The sequence below is a fragment of the Lipophrys pholis genome (assembly GCF_963383615.2).
Source record: "Lipophrys pholis genome assembly, chromosome: 20".
NCBI lineage: Eukaryota > Metazoa > Chordata > Actinopteri > Blenniiformes > Blenniidae > Lipophrys > Lipophrys pholis.
In genome coordinates, this window is record NC_137648.1 from 12,628,210 (window position 1) to 12,655,491 (window position 27,282).

General features: G+C 40.6%; 1 protein-coding gene across 1 annotated transcript in view; it reads left to right on the forward strand.

Moving 5' to 3' along the window:
* The window catches only part of plxdc2b (plexin domain containing 2b), a 91,928-nt gene extending 66,832 nt beyond the window's left edge, over nucleotides 1–25,096 (forward strand). Inside the window, exons 6-14 of the mRNA XM_080489048.1 lie at nucleotides 843–961; nucleotides 2,637–2,736; nucleotides 8,573–8,668; nucleotides 8,821–8,902; nucleotides 14,342–14,402; nucleotides 14,556–14,709; nucleotides 19,913–19,951; nucleotides 23,732–23,898; nucleotides 24,833–25,096. Of these exons, the coding sequence (XP_080345174.1) occupies nucleotides 843–961; nucleotides 2,637–2,736; nucleotides 8,573–8,668; nucleotides 8,821–8,902; nucleotides 14,342–14,402; nucleotides 14,556–14,709; nucleotides 19,913–19,951; nucleotides 23,732–23,898; nucleotides 24,833–24,952 (938 nt within the window). The 3' untranslated portion in view covers nucleotides 24,953–25,096. The remainder of the gene's footprint in view (nucleotides 1–842; nucleotides 962–2,636; nucleotides 2,737–8,572; nucleotides 8,669–8,820; nucleotides 8,903–14,341; nucleotides 14,403–14,555; nucleotides 14,710–19,912; nucleotides 19,952–23,731; nucleotides 23,899–24,832) is intronic.
* Nucleotides 25,097–27,282: the final 2,186 nt, after the last annotated feature.

A 27,282-nucleotide genomic window follows, 5' to 3' on the forward strand; every position in this document is an offset into this window, starting at 1 on the left:
AGCAACTTTTCAAGCTACAACTAATTCTACAAAACATTTACTATATTACTGTATAATGAAATGTGTGTTTATTAATTTAACTCTATTCTAGGTCTCACATTCTTCTCAATATAAATAAATGACGTTGCAGATTCTCTTGCTATTCTTTATTCCACCTCAAGTCACTTCAGTATATTTTCAATGCAATTAACAGGCTTTCTTCAGGCTTCCATTGGGCACAGAACCCTTATTACCAATGTCACTCCTCCATATCACTGCCCTTAATGATGCAGAACTAGAACAGGTTTCATAATACAAATATTTTCTTCTTTGGGGAGTTTTGCTCAGGATGATCTGGCATTTTCCAAGAAATGTTTTGGGTAAAGACAAGTTTTCTCTCCTGGATTCTTTAGTGAACAAACCCTGTTAAAGCTCCAAAAGTCATTTACTGTTCTGTCATTCGGCACATTTTTGCTGAGAAACTTCCTCTGTTGTGAACATTGCCTGAGCTGCACACAGTCCATCACGGTAACGGCCACGCCTTTGATTCGGCTTCGTCAAAAAGGACTCTGGTTTTATTGCAGCTTCATTCTTCTCGAGTCTAGTATTTTCATATCAGTGCCAGTCACCTCACACCTCACACCTCACACCCACTGGGGGAATGAAGTCTCTGCCAAAGCATAATCCCTCAAAAACAGATCGTTTTCCAGACATCATTGTTGCCCCGAGGTCTTCTTTGTCCGGTCAGCGGTTCATTTCGCGCAGGAGACGGAAGCTGTTGTAGTCACTGTCATCTCCTTTGATCCGTCTTTCTCTGTCCCGCATGTGACGATGAACTGTGTGTTTCTGTGTCCCCGCTTTAGGTACGGCTCTGGTGGTGCAGTGGGACCACGTCCACCTACAGGACAACTACAATCTGGGGAGCTTCACCTTTCAGGCCACGCTGCACAACACTGGCAGGATCGTCTTTGCATACAAAGAAGTATGGAATCAATTATGCCGGCTCCCCCCCCCCTCTCTGTTCTCCTTTATTACTTTGTGTCATTTTCCAGATGAATGAATAAAGCTTTTATTACTGTGTCATACATGCAGCTTTGCCACAAATCTTGACTTGGCCTCACGCAGGTTTGAATTCATCTTGACGGCTCATAGAGCTCTGGCTGGTTTAGGTCACTGTTTCCAGAGTCAGAACCAAAGTTGGAGAAACAACGTTCAGTCCGTAAGAAACCAAAATCCTGGAAGAAAATCCTGATTTAATGTGCACTCGTGTAGAAGTTTGCTACATAAATGTTATCTTTTTTAAAACATGTTTTTATTTCATTTGACTTGTCATGACATGCTCTGTAGTTTCTCTCCGATGTTTATGGGTTTTGTCGTTTGCTCCTTGGTCATATGTTGTTTCAATAAGAAGGAGTAGGAGTCAGTCTCTTATTTGTTCCTGGATCTGAGCACAGCAACAACCCTAACATCCGTGGTTCAAATCCAGGCGTGTGGCCTTTCCGTGGGAGTTTTCATGTTCTCCCTGAGCATGCGTGGGTTTCCTCCCAAGGTCCAAAAACATGTGTTTGAGATTTATTTGTGACCCCCACATTGCCCCTCGGTGCAATTGTGAGTGTATGTGGTTTGACTGCCTCTCTGTGTTTGCCCTGTCGTGAACTGCTGATCTGTTCAGGGAATCCAAGTCATTGTTGTTTCAAAATAATGACTTTTCAAAACATGCATACATGTTTTTTTTTATTTCAAATAAAAAAAAAGCTGGATTTCTTATTTTCACATCTAAGATTTAAAAACAAAAAAGCTGCATTTTTGTGTTTTCTGCATAGACATTACACAGATGCCAACATTATTCACAAACTAATGAGAAAAGATCACTTGATTGTATTTTAAGTTTTTCCTTATGCTTTAAGCCATAACAATGTTTCGGGTCACTGCTCATCCCAGAGGTGTCTGTTCACTTCCACACTTCATGAATGTATTGAAAAACAACTTAATTGAGCGGAGAGAAAGAGGAGGTAATGAAAAATATTGTCCAGCAGACACTGCTCCAGGAGTGTGAAATTGCAATAACTAAGTAATGATCTATGATAATTGCAGCTCTTATAACAGCAGGGCTCCATCTTTTATGGCTTTTACATAATTTGTTCTTTTCACACATTCAGACGAGCTAATCTCAAGGCTGCCAGGATGTTTTATTACGCTGCTGTTATTGGCCTGAAATGACCAACGAGACCATTTCCCAAAATCCGACTTCTTACATAACCTTAAATATTACAAAATGTGTTTTGCACTTTCATATTACTTTTCCATCATCACTCCGTCCCTGTGTGTCATTTGTTTGTCACTGCAGTGTGCACATTTGTGTTTTTGGTGTGCACAGTCGAAATGCCAGATTTTAACGCCACGGATGTCAGGCCCTGTGTTTTCCCAGAGATAAGTCTGTCTTCACCAAGCTGTTGCTCATTTCTGTCCCATCTGTGCTCGAAATGTTTATTCTGGGCTCCAAAGATTGGCCATATGCTGACTGAAGCCACACATTGCCTCAGCAGATTCCTATGGGAGATTGTCAGTATGGTCAGACTGCTGCGGCCTGTTAGCCGTGCACAGCCGGTCCCACACTGTCATTGTCCCGATAATTGATTTCCACTTTTCAATTTCAGATCCCCATTGAGGTGTCACAGATCAGCTCTGTCAATCATCCGGTGAAGGTGGGCCTGTCTGACGCTTTCGTGGTCGTCCACAAGATCCAGCAGATACCCAGTGAGTCTCAAAACGTGAATCTCGGGCTTGTATCCGTTAACATGGACGAGCAAGGAAAGTCTGTATTCACCCACATGCCAACTTTGCACATATTTCAAATGTGGCTTGCTCACTTTAGTTTTCATTTCAAGGCGTTTGAATATACAAAAAAAAATAAAAAATAGCATTGCAACTCAGCAATTCATACAAAACCATGCAAGATATCATCACCTTAATTGTGAGATTAGATCACATGCATATGCAAAACAAAGCTTTGTGGCATTTTGGGAGCTAATGTTTTTAGAATATCCAACTTCTGTGTAATAGTAGCAGCTCATTTTGGCTCTTTATATGATTTGGTGAAAAATTATACTTTATATTTGTGCCGATTAAAACTCTTTTTTTTATGTTTAAAGAATATCTTGCGCACATTTTAATATACTAGTCTTTCCCTGGGTTGTATTATGCTTCCACACCAACTGTTTTCAGCCTTCAGGATAACGCCAGTGTTTTACTTTCAGATCCTCATCCTTGAAATGAATCACTCTTATCTTTGAGCATACCATCGTGTTGGGAGCTGATATTTTTGATAAGATTCTTTTCTATCAGAGGTTTTCAAAGTGCAGAACGAGGACATAAAACCCCTTTTGTGGCCACGGCAGAAGATGCTAGAGATGTCTTTGGATTTTGGATGCTAAAATCTGAATTATAGTTGGGGGGGGGGGGGGGGTTTCTTGGCTATAGCTTATTCGTCAAAACTAGTCCCTTCAAATGTATTCGTTTTTATCACCATATTTCTCTCTTTATTTCTCACACTGTCTTCTTTCACATGGATACAAACACTACGATATATCACTGTAGTTTTAAATCAAGCCAGTGGAGGAATTCCATTTGCTTGGTTTAAAACTACAGTGATTTTTTTTTTTTTTTTTTTTACAGCTTGCAACTTTCTCTGGTCGTCATAGAAAACTGTTTTTCTCGAAATGGAAACCCTGACATGTATTTCGAAGTAGTAGTTATGAGAGCATAGCTATCTTCAGGGTATAGTCAGGGGGGAGAGTGAGTTTCAAATTGTGCATCATGGATCTGATGATGGTTCATCCTCGTCTGGTTTGCTTTAGCTTCCACTGTCATTGCCTCTTCTCATCGGGCACCGCTCCAGATCTGCCTCTCCCATTTTCTTTAGAGTTATTGTAATTTAGACCTATTAAATCTAAAAGCAAAATGCAAGCATACAAGAGATACTTCAAAGCTTTTTTTTTTTTCTTTTTTTTTTTTTTTTTTTAATCCTAACTCTCTCAGACTTCTGCTGGACTCTGATTCTAAGTCTGCTGCAATAATAAGTTGTCAAATGTGATTTATTCAGTAATTTAAGCTGTGTTTTGATGGTGCGTGTTTTTGTCAAAGTGAATATCTCGGGAGCTTTTTTTCGTCCCCCACTTGGCCTCTTATGCTCCATGTAGCAGTAGTGATAATGATTGTTTTGTGAGTTTGGTCCGAGTAACACAAATCTTAAAGACAGCAGTTCTACAGAAGTGGTGGGGGATTTCTTTTGACGTGGACTTGGTTTTTTCGGCCTATTTCGGCCTGTTAGGGCATCTCTTCCCATAAGGTTACGGCTGGCACTGGGAGATCTGAGTAGAGAACCTGTTAGCGCGGTCCTCCCGGACTTAATAAACCAAGCTGTCTTTGATGCATCTGACACAGCGTGATGAAACCAGCTGCTCTGTGACGGAGTGATGAAATCCTGAATGGAAGCAGATTCAGACCGGAGTGTCACGTTGAACATGACATCATGTCTCTGACTATGTGCGCTACCATTTCTCTGCTCTGATCTTTGATCTGAAAACAAGATGCTATGCTAAATTCTTCAAGTGGAGATGAAGCAGCCAAACATAAATCTCTTCTTAATAAAACATTGGACTTGCCCTCATTTATGAATCCCTTGTAACTAAAGACAGTGTTTTTCATGGCAATACAAATGGAGAATCCCGCCGTCAAACATCCAGTGTATGGAATGCATGACTTTCAGTTTAAGACTCCAAAAGGATAAATACTATGCTCTCTGGAAATAATGGGACACATACATTACAACGAGAGGCGATAACATTCTTCGTTTTTGTTTGTTTGTTGGATTCATAAAAAAACAGTCTTCTTATCTTATAATCTCCGTTATTGTGCTCCTATCCTATCAATCATTCTTGTTTTCAGTACTGTTAAAATACAAATACAAAATGTTAACAAATGTATGTTTAAACACTTTTTGTGAGAAGATTTTCTTTGAAAAAAATAAAGTAAATAAAAAAAAAGAAGCTTATTTTAGGCTGAATATAACATGTTGATAATCTCCAGGGGGGGGGGGGGAATCCTTGGCATTATTGAAAATGTTTCCATTTCTACCAAATATTACAGTTTTTTTTGACAACTTGTCTGTCAGTGTCAATGACTTTAGATCATTAATCTCCTTAAATCCATATGTTAACTATTTACTATTTAAGTCCTGGGCTATAAAACCTCAAACTAAAGTTATGATGTTTTTTTATTTTTTTTATTGCTGTGTAGTTTGTAAGGTAACAGTAACTGTTATTTGCATATTTGCTGATCTTTTACAAACCTTTTTAAGATAACATGAAAGAAAAAAATCCCTTCCTGAACTCGCCTCCCTGTTTTTTCACAGTCATCATGCCTATGAAGGTTGTGAGTTGCTGAAGTTTTTTATTAACTCAACATCATGAAATGAAAAGCTTTGCATGTGCTGAAACAAGACTTAATGTTCTTGTGGAGCTTTTGACATTTGCAAAGTGCATCAGCTCATATCTGAAACAACAGGGCAGTTTTTGCATCTCACACCTTGTGGGTCTGAAGGGCCTGATTTGCCCCACGAGGTGTGGAGAAGGCGACTCTACGGTCAGAGATCTTTCATGATGATAGTCATTACCCTGATGCAAATACGTGAAAAAAACTCTCTAATGGAAGAATTGATTAAAAAGGACAAGGACTAATATTTAGGTTAGTCCCTGAGTCAGCAGATTTTATATGTATATTATTTATTTATTATTATATATTAAAAAAGAAGCAAAAATCTACACCCTGGAAGCAGATCTGCCTAGATTTCAATTGGATATCATTTTAATTGTTTTAACCCAATTTAGGAAAATATACTGACAGATTTTCGATTGTCATCGTGGATCAATAGTTGTTTTTTTTGCTACGTAATGCTACGTTAAGATAGGGAGGAAGCCTGTAGCCGCTCTGTTAAGTGTTTTTGCGGGCAATTACTGCAGAGCAACCAGCGGGACATTCTTTTCAGCCTGGTGCTGCAGCGATTCAGTTTAAAAGCTCAAATAAAACATTTCACGCAGCCTGCAGGCAGATCAGGCCACAGTCCGTCCTGTAAAGGCAAGAGATGAGAGAAAAGATTAGTGAGTTTCCCGTGGACAGGTTTTGCAATTAACAGGTCAGGTACACATACATGTCAAGACCCAGGCTTCAGTATACTCTCCTAATTCTGGATTACACTTTATCAGTCACACTGAGATATTCTTAAAATGAAGGTGAGACCGCCTCAATCCTTTTTTTAAATCTTCTTGCCAGTACCTGGATTAATAATCTTGATCCGCTTCAGGAATATGCAGACTGGAGCTGCTCATTAGATACAGTGTGTGGCTGTCAATAATTAATGCTCTGTAAAATTCTTCTAATCCATCTAATCACAAATGCAATTAAGCCCAACCTGCTGTTAAATATGGAAAGATTAGACACGAGGTTGATCGAGCATATTTTACGATTTATTCTGTGTCAGTAGAAGCATGCAGAGAGGTTTTTGAAGTCTCATATGAATCTATCCGATATGGATGCATTAGTAATCCGCAGCCGCCATTATTGTGTGTTTAATGAGTGAACATCTGGAGGTAAGCCATCTTTTTTTTCCCCAAACGTCTTTTATATACCCTCGTCTTACTGTTTGATGATTGGTTAAATGATTCTCTTTTACTTGATTGATGGCACACTCTAGCATCAGTCAAACTAACTGAATGCTTTTTAGAGATGCTTTATGTGGCGGCCATATTGGATTGAGTTCACCGAGACTCAGAGGTCAGTGAGGCTATGCAGTTTGCCCACACATCAGCAGCTTGGAGCTTGAGAAATGACCTTCTTCTGGCCCCCACCGTATCATTAAGGACCTGATAATCCCTTTGCTCGAGGCAGGAGGAAGTCAGTCACCGGGGGAGCGGAGAAGGGAGAGGAAGGGTGGTCTTATTCTCAGGTTGCGCCGAGCTGGCTCGCCTTCGCCGCTTTGATCAGTCGTCCTGTGTGTAATCGAGCCAAGCAGGCCTGCAGGGATACGGCGTCACCATCACATGAGAACAACACTGTAGGCAGCGCGGGCAACAATTCCCAGAGCAAAAATCAAACTACCGCGAGGACAAATAAAGGAACATTTCACAGAGAATTCTTGTAACTCTTCCAGTGATAGTAAACTGACTGAATACAGAGGGGCACAGAGGATCAGATGATTTGTGATGTCTCTATGAAGTGTGGATTTGTCTATGAACAATGGAAACGAAAAAGTAAGAGAAATTAGAACAAATTAGCACACACGATGCATCAGTTTTATTTATTGGTTTGTTTCCTTTTTCTATTTTTTTCTTTCTGCTCCAGCCTGTGTTCATGCTCTAGCAGTATAATAATGAGCTACAGTCTGTGTCTTAATTACCAAAAAGATCATCTGAATTAACCTTTAAAGAAATTTAATGATCCATACCAATCCTGCAACTGTATGTTATATTTTAGTTAATTCAAGTAGATGTTGTGTTCAAAGGTCAGGCACAATATCTGTTTACTGTACACTTTTACAGATAGTACTCTAAGCAAACATGTTGTGATGTAAACAAGCATTCACAGGTGTTTATGCTGAGCCGTGCTAACCGCCTCGTGGATTTACCTATTTAAAGGAGACACATCGACGTGGGATTGATCTTCTCATTTCAGTGAGCTTATCTCAAAGCATGTCTCCTTAAATATAACTTTAAAACAGTTTTTATCGGTTGCAAAATATCCCATGATAAATGAGACATTTTCAGTCATCTCTCGTACACTGCCAGACTCTGGCTTATTGAATTTCAATTTTGTAGCTCATTGGTCGAGCAAATACAAGCGCTATAAGAAATGTCACTTATTGAGCAATGCCGCCGTGCATATTGCAGTATATCGCAGTGATTTATTCTGCAATTTTAGTTTGTCATTCCTTGAGCGCCTGGACAGAAAGTCACATAAAAATCAAATTAGGGTTTAAATAATCACGGCATCAACAGCGGCAGGGCCTCATCGGATCGGTTAAGAAATTATAATACTAAGAGTGACTTTTTGACTTATTTCCAAAGAATGAGTCATCCCAGTGGAGATGCATTGCCAGCCCTGCAAAAGCAAGCAGGCCGCTCAACAGTTACTCGGAGGCTTTTCAAGGGCCAGGATGCAATTGGAGTCAATGATGTATCTAATCAATTGCTCCATCTTACCTCCGCTGATGACTTTCTGTTACAGATGACTGGGGAAGGCAGCCTTTCAACAGGGTCAGATTGATATCAGGTCCCAGGGGGAAATTGCGACGGACTATTGCCAAGTCGTGGTGGCGGACGTGTCATGGCTGACACTTTTGGCACAAAGCGAGGGGAAGGAATAAAGTGCTGCGTTGGCATCCCACATGACCCGATTCTGCCTCCCGCTTGCTTTTCCTCTTTCTTCAGGGACCGCTCGTCCCAGTTTTTATCTCAGGGTGGAGGATTTGTTATGGTGGCTTTGCTCTCTCCCTTTATCTGTTTTTTTTTTTTTTTTTTTATTCTCTACCAAACTATAGATGTGAGACGGCGGACGATCTACGAGTATCACCGCGTGGAGCTGACGAAGACGAGGATCACCAATTCTACTGCTGTGGAGATGATGCCTTTACCCAGTAAGAAGAATTGATTGTAAACTTTTGGCTCATTCGGTGGTCTGAGTGGGTTCCTTATCATTATGTAGCATGAAGACCACTTTCCTGGCTTCGTATCAACTAAACTGAACCCATTATTGAGTAAATGGTCTGACCCGCTTTCTCCTCTGCAGCCTGCCTGCAGTTCACCAGTTGTGGCTCCTGCGTCTCCTCACAAATCAACTTCAACTGCAGCTGGTGCCATCGGCTCAACAGGTCGGACTCCAAGATACTTGTCATCTTAAGTCCTCCTTTAAATACATTATTACCCGATTGTACTTTGTTTGGTGGTATACCACATATTGGATGGAGGTAATCGGGTGCTGATCTTTCCGCTGGGGCTTTATTACATAAACTCTAAATCAATGTAAGATGAGTGTGTTTTTCAGCAGCCGGGTGTGTCAGATACCAACTTTCCTGGCTTTACGCTGCTCACTTCCTCAGAAAATACACTTTTTTGCCTTCATTCCAACAGCCAACAGAGAGTTGTGTCTCCTTGATGGCAACTCCAGAGGTGATTGTGGTCATTTGGCTTCTCGTGCGACTAAAAGATCTCCCAAGATCGCCCGTATCTACCAACAAGTCATCCAAGCACAACAAATATTAGGAGCTCCGATCAGCTTAGTTGTTTAAAATTAAATGAGGAAAGTTTCTTGAAGATTTTAAGAAGTTGAGAAGCTTGTATAGTCTTATTTCTTTTGTGTCCAATGTTTGTTTTTGTTAAGATAGTTTTTTTTCAAGGAAATATGTCTTATTTTCACAAAGTGTTACAGCTAAACGTATGTTACTGCCTTCAAACAGAGTATCCAGCCACACTTAGGGAGTTTTGTAGACTGCAGCAGTAAAGTGGCTTTTTAGGTCAACTTTAGTTTAGTTGATGACAGTGGCGACAGAACGTGGAGTAAAATCTAAGTAAAGTGTAAAGAAAATGTCTCTTTTTGTGATGAATGAATTGATCATTTTGGCTGATTTCTTAAATTTACAGTACTAATTAATTTTAGTGGAATTAATTTTCTGGGACTGCGTATCAATCACAATATATTCTTCTTGCACAGTTGTACTTATCAGGAATGTGAAGAGACGATACAGCAGCTCATTCCAGTCACACCTGTTTTGTCAGCCTCTGCTTCACTTTTTATCTCATCCTTCCTGTCTCCCTGCACTTCAAACCAAAGCAAATATTTGAGCTGCTAAAGAAGTGTTAACGTTCCTCCCCAGAATTTCCTGACAGCTGAAATGTGAGATGTGGTGAGGTTTTGTTTTGTCGAGCAGAAAGAGTCTTGGTGAGAAAGACAGGGAGCGGAGGAATTAATCCTCCACTGAAGTGCAGAAGGTTTCAACTTCTGCATGTCGGCTCTCTTGATAATATCTGAATAATAATTCTTCAGAGTTATAATGGTGGGTTTAGTTTCTTTTTACCTTTCCGTATACCTAATATGAATGTATCACGTTTGATTCACCATTAGCTTTGCGTCCTTAATTCTTGTGCCTTTGATGGAGGGAAACTGAATTACCATTGAGCGGCATGCAAACCTGTTACCAGCTCAGCGATTTCTGGACACCGTGGAGAGATACTGTACGCCTGTGGCAGTGATCTCATTAAGTGGCATTTTAATTAGCGCTCTTGCTGTGTTAATATCTCATGGATCATTCTGACTCTGCCCTTTGTATCCTTCAGCCACCTCCTTTGGAGAGAAAAAAAAAAAAAAAAGGCAAACAGACTTTAAACATGCACTGATTAAAAACCAGAGCGGCCCACCGGCTCCAGGGTTAATGAAAGGCTCTGACATTTCAAGAGAACAGCCCTAATGAACTTCTGTCTCTGTAAAGTGCTGGGAAGGTGAGAACGCACAGCCTCTCGTCAGGCTGAGTTACAACTCGAATCGGTTTGCTGTGGCAGATGTGTGTACAGCTCCTCCAGAGGCGAGTTAAAGAAGCAGGGCAGATGTAGCAGTGGACCGTTAGTGGCTGAGCAACATTAATATTGCATTTTAATCTCTAGAAAAATACAGAATATCCTTTATGTTAACAAGATTCATAACTCCGTTCAATTTTGTGACAAGTCACACTTAAGCCTCGTTTATTATTACCAGTGTTTAGTATTTAATCTCTTAAACTCTTACTGTTAGAAGTCAACTTTTCTTCATTTTCCCATAGTTAGAAATCAAATTCATGTGTCATTGCTCTGATAACAAACCAACAAATCTGTCATTGTTAGAAGTAAAAAGTCCTGCACAAAAGCAAGATAAGAGACATTTGGACGAATATTTCATATGAATTGTTTGTTTTTGTCGTCTGTAGAATCATCATGAGACTCGATTGCAGTCTGATGCAAAATGAACTCTGAACTCAAATAAAAAAATATATTGCTCTCTAAAATTTGATATTAAAAGACTTATGGTACTTGTGCAATATTTCCAACTCAAATGTTTTATACTTCCTGTTCTCACATACCGACGTTTTGTTTCATCTTTGGAAATAAAAAGTTTTTCTTTTTCTCGTCGCTATCGCTAAAAAGAAACCTACTTTGACTATGTCACAATTCAAACATTCAACTTTTCAAAAGTCCTGCCTTGTTTGAATGAATCTGCTTGTGGTGCGAGAGAAAATTAAAGAATTAACTCAAACACTGACACAGTTCTATTGATCAAGTCTGGAAGCAGAAAGCTGCAATTGTCTGTTTGAGAAGTTTGCAGTGACACATGTTTGTTTGGATCAAATACGGAGAAAAACTGATCACACAGGGAAGATTGAAATCATCATGGTGTGCTGCTGTGATATGATAACCGGAGAGACCGCTCAATGTCACTGTAACCTCACTTCTTTCCAGTTTGTGGCTTGTCAGCGTCTCAAGAACAGCTACACCCGACATCTTTTATTAGGTTCACATTTAATGTCTTCATAACCATTAATTTGAGACGTTTGAGACAACACTATGGTCAACCAAAACTTTATTGGTTTGTGGATGAATTGTGAGATGTTTGTCTTTCTTTTTTAATAGTAGATCAATTGGGAAATATCTCGATTTTACATGCACTTTGAAGCAGCTAACAGGAATGCCACATTTCAAATTAAATATAATTCATCCTGTTCCAGGGCTAACATAAATTGTCATTCAGAGTTATATTGTTGTATGTTATGCAATGTTATGATGCCCAAGAGAACATGAAAAGGTTCCAATTAAAATAAGAATATTGAGAGGAAGCAGAATATATTCATCTTTTTTTTTTCTTTTTTTTTTTTAAAAGCTCTTGATGTTCATCTTTGTAGAAACCAGATGTAATTTAGCATGAACGGCCTTACTTATTGTTACCAAACTTTCTCTGTTTGCCCTGTGATTGACTGACAGCTTGCATGAGAATAAAGTAAAGTTTACATCTTAGACAGGGAAGTAGTAAGTAGTAGTATAAGTAATAGCAATATATTTGTGAGATCATGTTTCAGATGAAACAGACAAATGGCGACATGGTTTATTTTGGTGGCACCTGTGTCTACTTATAGGAGCATTGAGTTCTTTTGTTCAGCAACTGTTTTGCCAGAATTTCCATTTGCTGCGCAGCCAAACACGTTCAAGTAACGGTACACGTAGATTTCAACACAGCAGCATGAAACTGAAAGTTTCTGAAATGTTCTTAATGAAAAGCAGCGGTGAAATTAAAAAGCTCTGATGTCGGGGGAAATGGCAATAAACACTTAAAATGATCAATTTCTCTTCAGAAGACACACACGTGACTCATTTCCACGTGAATTTGAATCCACAGGAAGTGTGAAAATATTTTAAATAGTCCAAAAAGACCTACTGGTTTTTATAGAAAAAAAAATATCTTTATTGGTGAGCATGAAATGGATAATACTGCAGTGAATGTAATAGATTGCTCTTTGCTCTGCACAAAGTAAATGTGTATATTCCATGGAAGATGGAGAATGAAAAGCCTATAATGCAGCCCATCTATCCTGCTGTGTCGGTTGCAACCTGAGCAGAAATGTTCTCCCTCATCAGTTCATTTATATTCAAATGAAGCACCTCAGCCCGTTTCTAATTAGAAGCACCGTGGCTCACTGTGCTCGGCGGTAACTGGCTGGGATGGATGCTATCGAGAAGATACAAAACAAGCACTCCCAGGAGGGACAGGTGAGCCCAGACCTGCTCGGTATTATTGCGTCTCATTCTGCTTCCTGCGCTGCCCTCCCGGGGTGGGGGGGGGGAGCAGTTTGAGGAAAAGTTGGGGGATTAAGCAGAGGAATCTGTCTCGCCTGAATGAACAGATGGGCAGAAATTTGTTGTGGGGGGCGAGGAATAAAAGAAATGGGATGATTAGAGAAGTAGCAAGATGGAGATGGACCCCTTCAGATAAAGCCATTACCATCACAATGTGTTCACCCGAAAATACGGCCTGCTGGGGAAACACAAAGTACAAACACCACCGTGCACCTACTTTATGAGGCACTTTTTATTTGTATGATTCTTTTGTGAACGGCGCACAGTGTGTGAGGGAGTTTGCATATTTACTTTTATTCCCGGCAGAAAGAATGAGAAGAAGTTGTATTTCTGATCCGTTTACACCAGGCTGGATTAGTAGCTGCCGCCTCAATTACTGCCTCATGAGGTTATAAGAAGTCTCACACCGCGATGCACTGTTGATTCAGCACCACCCTCATCCCGAGGCCCCCCGTGCCTGATTGAACTTCGTACCGCACAAAGCTGCTCCCGTCTTAAGCTCAGGATTCAGACCTCAGAGGGTGGCGCTGGGTGGGAGGTACAGATGTTTGCTGAACAGCTTGAATCAGCGAAGAAAAACTGAAAGTATTATTGGTTGAGGCCAAAACTGTGAGAATATCCCCGGTTAGAATGGGATGGCCATTCTGTGTGGAGTTTGCATGTTTTTACTGTGTGCTTGGGTTTTCTCATGGAACTCCAGTTTCCTCCCAAAGTCCGAAAACATGTGTTTGAGCTTATGTACGGAATCTGGATGACAATATAGATATAGAAGAGATCTTGATTCTACTTTCAGGTGCTGTTGCCATCGTTTGCTCATGCAGTTTATTTGTGAAAAGTGTGAAAACACAGCATGAAGATGTAGACTGTGGTCTGCAAACTGTGGAGCAGTTGTATTGAAGTATCAACATATAAACCAAACCATATTTAATTGTTCTGTGCAGTGGAGTCATTCATTATTATGGACTTTCATTGTAAACAAAACCAAAAAACTATCATTATTATTTGTATTTATGCGCATGCAACACAGCTGTGGTACTTTATATAGTTTAGTCATAATATACATCATAAAACTCTTCCATATAACTTCTGCTCATCTATTTTGGTTAGGTGCTGAAAATGTGAATGCAGAGTGAATCCCTTGTTTTAATTTTTCTTCTCCATAAGATTTTGATGCTGTCAGTTTTTCGTGAGCGTCTCTACTAGGTTGACATTTTCTGGTTATTGGTATTACTGCTGTGGACAAAAGAATTGTTCTATAATTTGATGCACACGTCTCTGTTTCAGTTGCAAAAACTCACCGCATTTCAGAGCTGCGTCATGCATCATTAACATGACGTCAGGTCGTTAATCAATCTCCTATCTTTTGTGAAATGCGAGATGGCTTTATTTGACAGATGATTGTGCTTTTGAGTGACGGCTGTATGCGTTGCCTGCAGATGCTCCAGTGGCTTTGACCGCCATCGACAGGACTGGGTGGACAACAGCTGTCCGGATGAGGTGAGCATGAATGATAAATTATCAACTGAGCCACTCTGTCATTTCGCGCTTTGAAGTTTGTTAATGATATAGCCCCTTTACGTGATGGATGCCTTTTCATATTCTCGGTTTGCATGACAAAGAGTCTCACTTTATTGTTTGTTTTTTTACCAGACAAAGGACAAGATGTGTGATATCGTGGACACTACTTACCTTTACCCCTTCACCACAACGAACGTCGCCAAAACAACCGCCAGAAGCAGAGATGCCACTCCAGAAGGGGGCACGCCTTTCACCTCCCACCCTCCCACCAGCGTCCCCACTGAAGGTAAAGCAGCTGGATGGAGGCCACGGCGCTCTTCGTGCAGGATCCCTGAACTTGCTTTAAATCAAGCAATGATGGATGCTCTGTTCTGGCACGACGTTAAATCAAGTGCATTTGCAGGAACTCTTCTATATTGGTATTGATGTGTTTCCACTTTCACAACATGCCCCAGACATTTCTCTTGTATAGAAATTCATTATCATGCACCGGTGGCTTGCTACTTAAGCTAAAAAGAAATAATTGCTGATTGGCAGGGAGTGGAGCAAAGCGCAGGAGCGGTGTTTGTGCCAGTGCAGATTGAATTACGACAAATCTCACCATTCCTAAATAAGCACAAGCCTGTGATCACCTCATTCAGCTCTGCTGGTTTATAATCACACTTACATTTAACAGTTTACAAGTCTGGGCCAAATGTTACTTTTGAAGTTTAATAGAAGTGAGGAAAAGAACAAGTAGAGAATTATTTTGAATGGATTTTGAATTTAGTTTTTTGTTTGGGTTTTCTTTTTTTAACGGCTCCCTGGAAGCTGATGCTCATTACTGAATATGTTCTCTCTTTCAAGGTCAATTTTTACAACTGAAGAAATCTTTTTTCTGGTAGTTGCTCAACATTCAGAATGAATATACATTATCAGAAGAAAGAAAATCAGAGCGGAGAACAAAAAGTAAAATTTTCACATTTTAACACCTGGTTCACGGATCAAAATATGCTTCCGTTCATGTTTTAATTCCTGTATTTCAATGTACCAATCAGGACAGCCACACAGCTTAAATCACGTGAATGTACTTGATTAAGTTCAACTTTCCAGCATTTGTCTTCATTGATGTGATATTCAATACAGTAAAAAACACTTATCCATCCATCCATATTCTTTCCCTCCTGGTCCACATGGCGTCACACTTCCTCTCGCTGGTCTGGTGGGACCAAAATCCACTCCGAAGCCAAACAGGAAAGATAATCCCTCAACATAGTATGCATAAGAAATGATAACAACAGAAGCTAAAAGTGCTGTGCGAGGTAAATCTTCAAGGTCCAACAAATGCAAATATATGACTCCAAGGATTGCAATTTGAAATCAATATATTTGAATTATGTACACAAAAAGCCAAGTGTCCTTGTTGACAGCAATAAGAACATATATGAACATCAGCCTTGACCTTTAAACCTGACAAGCAGCGTTCACGAAACAAAGAGAAGGCAGAATGGACGAGTCGCCGTACAATGCAGAATGAGAGGAAGAATTCACTTCATGACATCAGTTAATATTCATTTTAAGTGCTTTTTAATTCTCTTGTGTGAAAACAGCCAAAGGCCAAAGAGTTTTCACTTTCTTTGACATTGCACCGTACAGCATTGCGCACGTGACTCGCTGCACCCCAGCAGGAGGCTAACCCAAACCACACTGCGGCGTGATTTCTGGAGTTATCTAATGCAAATTCCCTTTGAAAGTAGCGGGCATGCTTCTTTTGCTGATGATAGGAAAGCAGCCAAGGTGTCCTCTAAGCTTTGTTTACTTCTATTTCTTTGTCTCTTGAGATGGCAGAGTTACGAGTCAACTGAATTGATGGTCCCAATAGTAAGCTCATTTCTCTTTTTAGAGCCTCCGTGCAATTTATATCTGTAAACAAGTAGTTTATTTGTTTATAATCAACTCCAGTTGTGATTATATTGGATCACAATGACATGAAGCTTCATGTACCATCGTGCTGCCATATGAACCACTGGTCAATAGTAAAAGCACACGTTGCTCATTACCTTTGTGCTTTTTTTGTGTACTTGTGTCGTCCGTCTGTGACCCCATGCAATGAGCTAATGGACAAACAGTCGTTTCAGACATCCACTCTAATCACTGTGAGGAATGAATTTACTGCACGCTTTTGTTGTTGTTTTTTTTGGCTCAGTGGAACTGTTGCAGGACATTATTAAACCTAAAATATTTATTTCCAATGCCTGGAAAAAGCGTAGCCACTGAAAAAATGAAAACATCGAAAAAAAATCTATAATTTGTCTTTGGTTGATTCAAGTAAAAAAAAAAAAAAAAGCAATGTTGAAGCATTAATGGAGCTTCCACGAGTAGCAGAATTATAATGGTATAGCTTGAAGCAGAGGTTTTCAAGCTACTCGTGTATTGTCTCATAAAAAGTTGAAGTTTAAGATGGAATGCTTGATTTAACAATGTTTAAGACATTATGAGATATGATTGTTAATGGTTGAGTGTTCCTAAAATCTGGTGTGTCTTTTTGTACAGATGGCAAATATTGTTACACTTATCATTTTATTTCACCAACAAATGTGATATAAATGAGTAGTTTAGTGAAAATAAAATCCACCATTTTCTTATTATGATGAAAATGAAAGAAAGAAAAATCATGCCATGAAACGGCAGCCCCTTGACCCCCAAAGTTAAATCTCTTTTAGTGTTTCAGTAATGAATCCTAGCAGTCAAGGACGTTTGGTTAATTTCCCGCAATGTGAGCTGCTCACTGTCTAAAAACATGCACAAGCACCGATATGGACGTGAGTGTGTGTGACGGCTCTGTGTCCTGCCTTTGCCCAAAGTCAACTGAGATCAGCACCAGCACCCTCCAGGTTGGGGAATGTGTTTTTTTTTAGCTAAACTTACTCATTACACTGGTGAACGGTACATTTTGGGACTATTTTTTTATCCATGGTTTGTCGGACAATTCAGACTGGCACAGTTTTTGGAAAACAATGGAGCTATATGTTCACAGGGGTTTGACCTCGCCTGAGGGGGACGTAATGGGAAAAGTTAGAATAAGGCCTGAAAAGAAATATTATTTCTTATATAAGGTTATTTTGCTTTCACCTTGAATAAAAGAAATTAAAGGTCGATATTGGTTGCCTTGATCCCTGACAGCTGAACTCTCTGTACCTTCAATTCGACAACAGATTACCAATACACTTTATACTATGTTTTTTGTTTTTTTCATTCTGTCTTTCTCTTTTATTCTCTACAGCTTTGATAAATCCTTATTTGATTTTTGAACTTGAGCTCCAAAATAGTATCTTTTAAAGCATTTAATCCTTAGTAGCAGCCCTGCAAAATATTTCTTTTCCCCATCCAAATAACCTAAAGCAGACTCTTTTGTACTGCTGGAGTGCTGCGTCTACTTATTCCACTCGACTTAAATTCCGCTGATAATTTTTCTTCTCTCTCTCTATTTTAAGGGTTTATACAGCCACGGCTGGGTCATCCACTAGTTCATTTTCTCATAAAGGCATTTGCTTTCATGGCTGACTCAAGCAAAGGTCAAACTTTCCCTCATCACACCCCCATTAATCATCTGGCGGGGGTGCCAAGTTTAAACTGGCATCGCTGCTGTGACGAGGACAGATGCAGCGAGTTCAGGGGAGGGTGTAGAAAGTGTCCGGCGGAGAGGTGAGACACGACGAGCGGGCCCACAGATCAAACCGGGGCGTGGCGCGAGGACTAGCAGACCTACTGGGGGATGAAATGTGTGGTCGGTGCGTGTGTTAGTATCCGAGAGGTCGAGAGGGCATCCTATGGTATTTGCATTTGTTCTGTCAGACACATATAGCAGATCGGTTTCCCTCGACCTGTCTCTTCAGCTGCAGGGGTCAAATGTCAGGGTCGGGTGCAGGCTGGTCCTGTGGGGGGGGTGGAGGGTTTCATGCATGTGCTGGCGACACGCAGCTTGAAGAGAGTGAAGGGGAAAGGGAGAAGAGGCAAGCCGGGGAGGGGAAATGTAAACGTGTGGGTGGAGGTATGTTTGGGTGTGACGGATTGAAACATCTCCGCTTTTAACTCTTCTGATATTTGATTTCTGGCTGTAAAATGAAATTAAATATTATCAGGCAGTGAGCCACTGTTACCTGTCCTATCAGCCCCATGCATAAGGATGTTTAGAGTCTCGTGTGACTCTTCGAGCTCCAAGCTCAGATTAATCATCTTCCAGTGGCTGCAGAAAGTATGATGAGGTATAAATATGAGGCTATACTATAACAGGGTGCCGGTTGGAGTGAAAGACCAGAACTTGAGATGTTGAACTTCTGGTTCTACTGAGGCACTGTCCTGCATGTTTTCAACTTCTCTTTCCCGCAAGACATTTAGATGGAATGATAATCTGTCGTCCAAAAGCTCTGCAGAATCACGTGTGTTGTGAAATTACACCTTTGGATTAGGCCACATCTGGGGTCAGGTTCGGTTGTTATACTGTTAAACTCAAGCATTAAAATAGAATAAAGTAGGGTATTTAACTAGGATATTGTTTTCTAAAACCTGCTCAACTGCAACAGTGTGACAAAAGAGAACGGTCATTGATTTTAAATTTTTTAAATTTTTTAGATTAACTGGATCCCCTCAGAACAAAACCTGTTGTCAGCAAATATAAGCCATAACCCCAAAAAAACCTAATCAAATGGTTCATAGTGAGATCATTCTAAACAAAAGTCTGGCGTGGGGGTAAACATTTGGGATCAAAGTCACACGTGTAAATAAAATGTTTGACGTAATAATATAAAACAACTATTTATGTGTGATGCTTGATTCAGGCATATAATTGAAATGTCACTTATTTTCTTACTATTTTTTATGCAACTAAACTCACAATTGTGCAATAATCTTAAAAATGAATGATATTTCAGTGGATAGTTGCATTACCTTTATTGCACGAGGGAAAATGTCTTGAAATCCAAACCGATCCCATATTATTTCATATTTATGGCCTTCACTCAATTCAGACTCGGTCAAAAATGTTTGTGGTCTCTTTCCGAATGACATTTCCTTTAATGATTAATTTCATGCACTGAAACATGGCTGCATTCACACGTTTTGAAAATTGAAACCCCTTTGAATTTGATCATTCAATGAATTACACTTGGTGGTATATGTGCCCAATTTCCATAATGTGAATCTCATGGTGTGTGTAAATGCATCCTACCCTTCCAGAAGAAGTGGGTCATACTACATTTCCATATTTCACAAGTAGAGTTAACCCCAGACAGCTTTTCTCTGTTGAATAATAGATGCTGAGCCATTATATTCAAAGCATTAATTTTTAACGAGATTTTAAGCAAGATGGCTCACTAATTAAAGATGATTAACTCGATTTGGAGCCTTCGGGGAGTTATTTATATTATCTGAGCTTCAATAACAAGCTACAAAGAGATTCCTTGATGATTATGTCTGACACTCATGGTTCCTTTGTCTTTATCTCTTCACAGATGACACCAAGATTGCTCTTCATCTCAGAGATAACCAGGGTATGTATCCTCCGCCACACTGTCGCGTCTCTTGTTTTCTTAATGCCTACATTTGTCTCCCTGCCTGCCTCCTGGTTTTGATTTTACCGCTGAGGTATTGGTCCCTGATTGCTTTTTTATCTTTACGGCAGACGTATGGCTCAATCAGCTGATAAACTTTATCCAGCAGCCGACTATAATGCTTAACTGTCCTCTGTGGGCTGCAGCAATCAATTACAGTGTCTGGACGAGTGTGAGGCAAAGCAATAGGGAGGAGAGGCTTTATGGCCGAAAGTTACAGCTGTGGTTGGTTATACTTTTGTTTGAAATGTAGTGTGGGTTCAGTGACACAAGGCAGGACACACTTTACTCCCAAATTCCACCACAACCAAATAGATCACTTCATTTTTGACATACAAGGCCAAGGTTGCCAGGTCTGAGACAAAACGAGCCCAACAGCCACTGAGAAACCCATTCCAAAAGCCAGCACAACAAAAGAAAATGTATAAATATGTCCATATAAAGCTGTCACTGCAATGTGTATTATGTTATTTAAAAAATAACATAGTCATTCAGTGTTCCAGCATTTAAAGCTTTCTTACCACAAAACATACAGATGTGTTCTATTATTGTCACACCCTGAGAGCTGTTTGATACGATTTGATTGAGTGCAATTCCATTTCAGCTCTACATCATCTTCGCTTCATTCATTCCAGTCAGTGCAGCAGAACAAAACAAATGCACTCCACTCAAAGTAAAAAAAAAATATTTTTTTAAAAACTGCCTTTAGGCTTCATGAGAGGTATAGAAGACATAAACGCCCCCTCGGTCTGAGGTTGAGGCTTTTTTCACAGTTCTGGGTGAAACTGCATCATTTCTTACGTTCCTCCAGAATCCAGCTTTTTTTTTTAAGTATCCTTTAGCTGTTTATAAGTCTGAAACATCCAAAGTCCTGAATTGACTTTGAACCCCATCACTCTTCCCAGGTAGCCCCTCAAATGTCTCATTTCCTGCTTGAGAGGAATTGGAAATCCGCCGCTTCTATCACACTTTCATTACAAAAACGCCGCATGTCTCCCATCACTCAAGCCCGCCGCGCTTTGGACCTGAAGCTGTGATAATATCGCTCCCATTTTCCTCATGCATCTAAGCCTTTATCTCCACATACCTGACAAAAGAGGTGAAAAGGAATTGTGAGGAAAGCTTTGGGGACGCGCAACCTTCAAGACCATGAAATTACCCCCGTATGGCTTTTGTTTGAAATCAAAGATGACACAAATGATATCACCTTTGTGAAGGTGTGATCAGTCAGACTGTGGTTTCATTTTCAACATGCAGCTTTAATTTACACCCGTAAAACCAGAGAGTCCTCTGACCTTGACTGTGGTTGAGAAGCTGAGGCGATTACACCTCCAGTCAGCGAGCAGATAAGGAACAACACCAGCAAGCTTGTCATTTTCTCGGGATGCGCTTCCCAGCCGCCGCCGCCGCTCCTCAGCACCTGTTTACAAAGGGGCTGAATTAGAGGTCTGCTCACTTTTGTATTGTTAGTTTCCGGAAAACCCATTAGCGGAGCGGGAGAACAGTTGTACCCCTGTGCTGCAGCTGTGGCACTAATGCAGAGCGGGAAAAGGACAGATTGGCTCTCGAAAGCTCTAATGCATTTTACTGCTGTCTATGAGTCGGGCTGTCCATTAGTCTCCTCGGGTCCAAGCAGTCGTCAGGACAAAGCTAATGAACAACGCATTCAATCAGCGCTGCTTCTCTCTGTGTGTCCCTGTCACGGGCTGCATTGTGCCGATATTCACAGACAGAAGCACAGAATTATTCTCCGCCACTTTGTTTTATTCAAGATTTGAAGAGGTTTTTTTTGACAAAACTGACCCTTGGCAGGATTCACAACGGAATTTGCGTTTGCTGTTGTTGTTTTATGAACGACATTAAAAAAAAAATGTCTTCTAAAAAAAAAAAAAAAAAGTGCTGTGTAAGGACTTTTTTTCAGGAAAGTAACGTAAACCACATCTTTCAATCCAATATTTTATCCAATCTGAAGACATTGTGGCGTTCTTTTTCTCACGCGCATCGTATTTCTTCGAGTGTGAAAGCTGCCATCTGAACACTGGCGTGGACAAAACAAACAGGAGTAGTTCTCAGTTCATGTTTAGAGAAGCTTTGATAAGGATCAACTTAAGTCTGTGCAGCAGGTGGTTTTTTGTTTGGTTTTTTGTCCATATTTGCAATGGAAAAATGTCCGCCAATGATTATGTTCTCTGATCACGAGTGCTCAGACGGTAAAGCCCAGCTAACACCCCAGAAACCCACAGCCTGTTGCATTCGGGCGTCCATCTGGATAAGGAGACGCCTCTTAAACCATGTGGCCGTGATGAATAGCGAGAGAATAGCTCTCCTAGGACAACCAAGAAAAAGACTAAACGCCTACAGGCTGTTTATTTGATTAAAAGCCTAATATCGTCCCAACGTTACCTACTCTGCCGTGTTGTGTTCTTTTTTAAGGAGTAATGCTTCTAATACTGTGTGTTTAAAATTGACTGACTGTACACTCAAACCAAATGACACCATGAACACTCCTCCGCTGCATTATGGGCACTGGAAGTAATCAGTTGTTTTGTTTCAGCACAACAGATTAACCACGCGTAGTGTTACTTCCAGTGAGGGTGTGTGTGTGTGTGTGTGTGTGCGTGTGTTTGTAATGGCTATGTTGACTTACAGACCCACACACTCGCACTGACTGCCCACACGCATCGGACAGGTTTGATTACCACCCAGTTTTTCTGTGTGCTGGAAATCAATGAGGCAGGGAGCCAGGGGAGCTGCCGGTTGTGCTGACGAGCTCAGCAAAGGCTGTAGCTGCTAATTAAAACCGGGGTGGAGACTGAGGAGAGGTTGTCAAAGGGGCAGAGAAGTAGAAACCCACAGACATGGGAACAGAGCTGGTCTGAAACCTGTAATAAATCTGCGAGCGATAAGCTTAAGCGGAATGAAGACGGCCTCCTTGCTGCTGGTTTCATTTGCGCGGGAACATGAGAGCGCTGTTTGTCTTTGTATTTACCTCTTTTATTCTCCTCTAATGTCCTTTTCTGGGTGGAGAAATTGCACGTGGAATTCATTTTGTGTGCGTGTTTGTATTTCCTGAAATTGTTTCCCCGAGAGATGAGAATGAGAGATCCCCAGTGGGTTCACAGAAGGTTGTTTAAAGAAATTCTCCAAAAAAACACCTGCTGGCTCGACTTTGAGGTTCAAATATGAATCTGATGAAGTGGTTTGCAAACGAGTGACGACTTTTAAGGCTCAATGAAGGACGGACTCATTATGCAGCCTGTTCACTTTGCAATTCCATGACTGGAGGCTAAAATGTGACTCTTTCAGAATCTATAGAATCTCTTCCGCCCCCTATCTGGACCATACTAACCTTGGCATGGGATTAACTCTTTATTCCTACCTATGGGAGAGAAGAACTGTTCATGAATACCTAAAGAGACACTATACAGACGGCCAAAGACTGTTAAACCTTTAACCTTGAATTTCTCTCAAAGTATAAGAAATGTCATGTTAATCTTCATGGACACATTCAGATTATCTGAAAATTGCACTTTATCAAACTATATAGCTGGCTTTTGAGGCATAAGACGTGTGTTAGGGAGAAGGGTATTGATGTTTGATGAGTGCCCCCTGGTGGTTGACAACAAAATTGTTTTTCCTTAGTGCTTGAATTTATTGTGGCCAACATGAGGAGAAAGACAAGCTTACGTACTGTAACAGATTTGTTCTTTTGTGTTTTAGCGATGTCAGGTGACAGTGCTGTGGACAAGGTGCCAGGTACACATCCCTTGCATACAGGTCTGATCCTGGGCATCCTGCTGGTGATGCTCATCATGATCGCCGGAGTACTAATCACCATCTACATCTACCACCATCCAACCTCGGCAGCCAGCCTCTTCCTCATCGAGGTGAAGTGTTTCGAAGGTTTAGAGCCTCATTGTGTGTGGGAATGTCACAAGTTTTCCGCATTTTTTTTCTTGATACTTTCAGTGTAAATATGGATCTGCCAAACTATCCTGTATTTGGAAAAATAAAAACTTAGTGCATTTGTGGTTGCAAGATAAAAAGAATTTAATTTAGCTTCTTGGCAATACATCTTATACCATTGGGAGGCCTGTTAATTCTTCTTTCAATGATTGTAAACGTTGGTAAAAAAAAACATGCATTTGTGATATGAGCACCTGAGCGAAGGAAGAGTTTTTCTTTCTGTATTTTATATGTATTTTCCTTTTTTACAAATCAAAGCTACGTTTGTTTGTCTGGGAATTCAATGAGTGAAACAATTAACTCTTCTCACAAATTCATAAAAATACACATCACTATAATTTAGCTGGAAGTTTCTCAAAACTCTCAGAGATTCTATTGTAACAGTTCTATGGCCAAGTCTCTATGACTCATAAATATGCACTGTGATTTTCTGAGGGAGATGATGAAACTCAGCACAGTCTGTTTGTAAATGAAAGTGGACTTACTGAGGCAGAGTGGGAGCTGTTTTGAGACCACTACACCGAGTGATGTTCAAACGTCTCGAAAGACAAATGGCGTCTCAAAGTTGTCCTTGTCAATGTTACAAGGTCACTGTCGCTCACAGGAGCTTCTGGCGACAACTGTTGTTTTGCTCAAAAAGAAGCTCCACTGTCCATCAAACTCAGAATTCAAATGGTTTTACGTATAGAAGTGTTGTTTTTTTATAATGCGTCAAGACAGTTAAAGGTGTTAAAAACTCAGGGAGTGTGTTGCTCTTCCCACCTCTTTGAACCATCCATTCTTCACACACATTTCTTTGATCTTGATGACGCTGTGACTTCCATCCTGAACTCCTGTCCTGTTCACCCTCTGCAGAGACGCCCGAGCAGGTGGCCGGCCATGAAGTTCCGCCGCGGCTCGGGTCACCCAGCCTACGCAGAGGTGGAACCAGTGGGCCAGGAGAAGGAGGGCTTCATTGAGTCGGAGCAGTGCTGAGGGAGGAGGGGGGGGCGTCTATATTCCTCTCAGCCCTCTTCCTATGCCGGCCCTCCTCCCTCCTGCTCCATGGGAACTTCTCACCAGGAACCTCCAGGACGTGCTCACCGGCGGAGGAGCTCGGTGCGCACAATGACTTGTTAAGACTGCGGTATCGGCCCATCGAGCACCCGATGGGACTGGATGCAGCAGACAGTGACGTTAGGAAGGGAGAACACCCCTGACAAGTGATCCTAGACAAGCCCTTTGTTCAGCTTCTTTGGGCAAGAAACTGACCTGCCGGGACTGAGGGAGGGGAGAGCGGGGACGGTTTAATGTTCATACTGTGGCCATCATGTTGCTGTGGAGGTATTGTACAGCCTGACTGCCGAGATGATGATGGCGTCTGAGGGTTGGAGCAGGGTGAAGTATACAATATATATTTTCAGAAACAAGTATGTGAACAGAGATTTCCACTTCATTGTTGGTGGGGTTACACAGTATAGGCCTTTGTATATCCATCAAGTTTTTACTTCTTTTTCCTTTTCCTTCCAGTGCGTTGTTTTCACCAGGGTTGGCACATTTATCTGTATAGACCGCCGGTATTGCTTTTCAATACCAGAGCAGGCTTAATTGACTTTTCCACTCGGCGCAGACGGGCTGCGGCCGCTGGTCGTGATGTGAGCAGTGTTCCCGTCACTGCCACTAATGACAGCAGGGAGTAAAGCTCTGAGCATTCGGCATCACTGGGACATTTGGCTGGTTTCAACATTTTCATTTTTTTCTCCTCACTGACAATATCTCAGTGTTTTATTTGGGTGATGGGCACACTCTATGTTTCCCTTTGATTCTTGATTATTATAATTTTTTTTAAATTGCTTATTTTCACTTTGGGTTCATTACTGCCGTGCCATTTTATTCCCGACTAGAATTTGCACAGTTTTGCCATGCACAGTTTTTTTTTTTGTTTTTTGTTTTTATCAATATACATGTGGTACTAATGCAAAATTACAAGACAGGCGCTTGTGAGTGTGAATATATTTTCTGAAGTGTGATTCATATGTGTGTGAATACAGACGAGCAGTTTACAGTGGAGATTGGAGATCCACCTGCTTTCTAGGTGCGTATGTTTGAGCTGGCTCTGCACAGATGACTTTTTCTTGATTATATTCAGTGGAATCTGGATACAGCTTGTGTGAGCCGGAAAACACACTGGTTTGATTGGATTTTCTTTTTTGTGTTTGTTTTCTTTTCAGAGCGGGAGGTTAAAGTATGCTTTCATTTTTTTTTTTTTTTTTATTTCTACTTTGCCAAGCATAACCAGTTTTGTGTTCGTGTGGAATGATTGGCTCATCCATGTCAACACAATAATTGTACATACCAAGGCCCAAACATTTGCAGATTCAGGTAACTCATGGCAAACATTTGTCGTATAGCAGTGACGATACTGAAGAACTTTTTTTTTTTTTTTATGTTTTAAGAGTGGCCTTTTTTTCTCTACTTTTTTACTTAAATGTGAATACTGTCGGAGTCAGTTCAGTCACAGTTCAAAACGCATTTTGAACCCCTCATTTATACTGTTCAAGATTTCACAGTTCATGTTTTACACCAATGATTGTAGACTCGTTTTTTCTTCTTTCTTTTTTTTTTTTTAGAGACGCTAAATCTCGACATCCTGGAATTCTACTGAAAATTTAATGTGCAATATTACATCCGTTCAACTCCAATGCATTTAAAAAAAGGAAACCAATCATCTGAATTATTGTTAGTCACATCTCGTCACCATCGCATTGAGACCAAAGACTGATCAGCATTTAAATGAGCTACGTTCTGAAGTATTTACCTCAGCTTCGACCGCGGCCTCCATTGCCTCGCTACTCACTGTGGCAGTTGTGGTCTGACTCAAATTTTGGGGTCATTTTAAAGTCTGAGGATGGCTTTAGATTTCTGAGTGGTTTTAATACCCTGGACATTACTTTTGACTAATTGCTGAACCCCTCCCCCTCGTAGCAACTGTCCAATCACAGCCAGGAGGCCATAAAATGTTGATTCCTTTTGTCACATCTGACTAACTGGGAAGTGGTACATTTCTGATATACCTGAGTAGAGAATATACATCGAAACATTGTCATCGTTGAGCCTCCAAGGGCCAAGGAGAACTTAAGGCAGCTCAGAGAAAATCTGACGTCAACAAAACAGCATCTGAACATCTTCTGGACTAATCCTGACTCTGTCTGTAATAACCTGTTCTTTTAATTAATGGTGATATAGGCCACCTCTATTATGATAGCCTCTTCAGTTTGTCAACTTTGGAAAATGACTGCCGTAATTTCAAACTAAATTCCAAAATG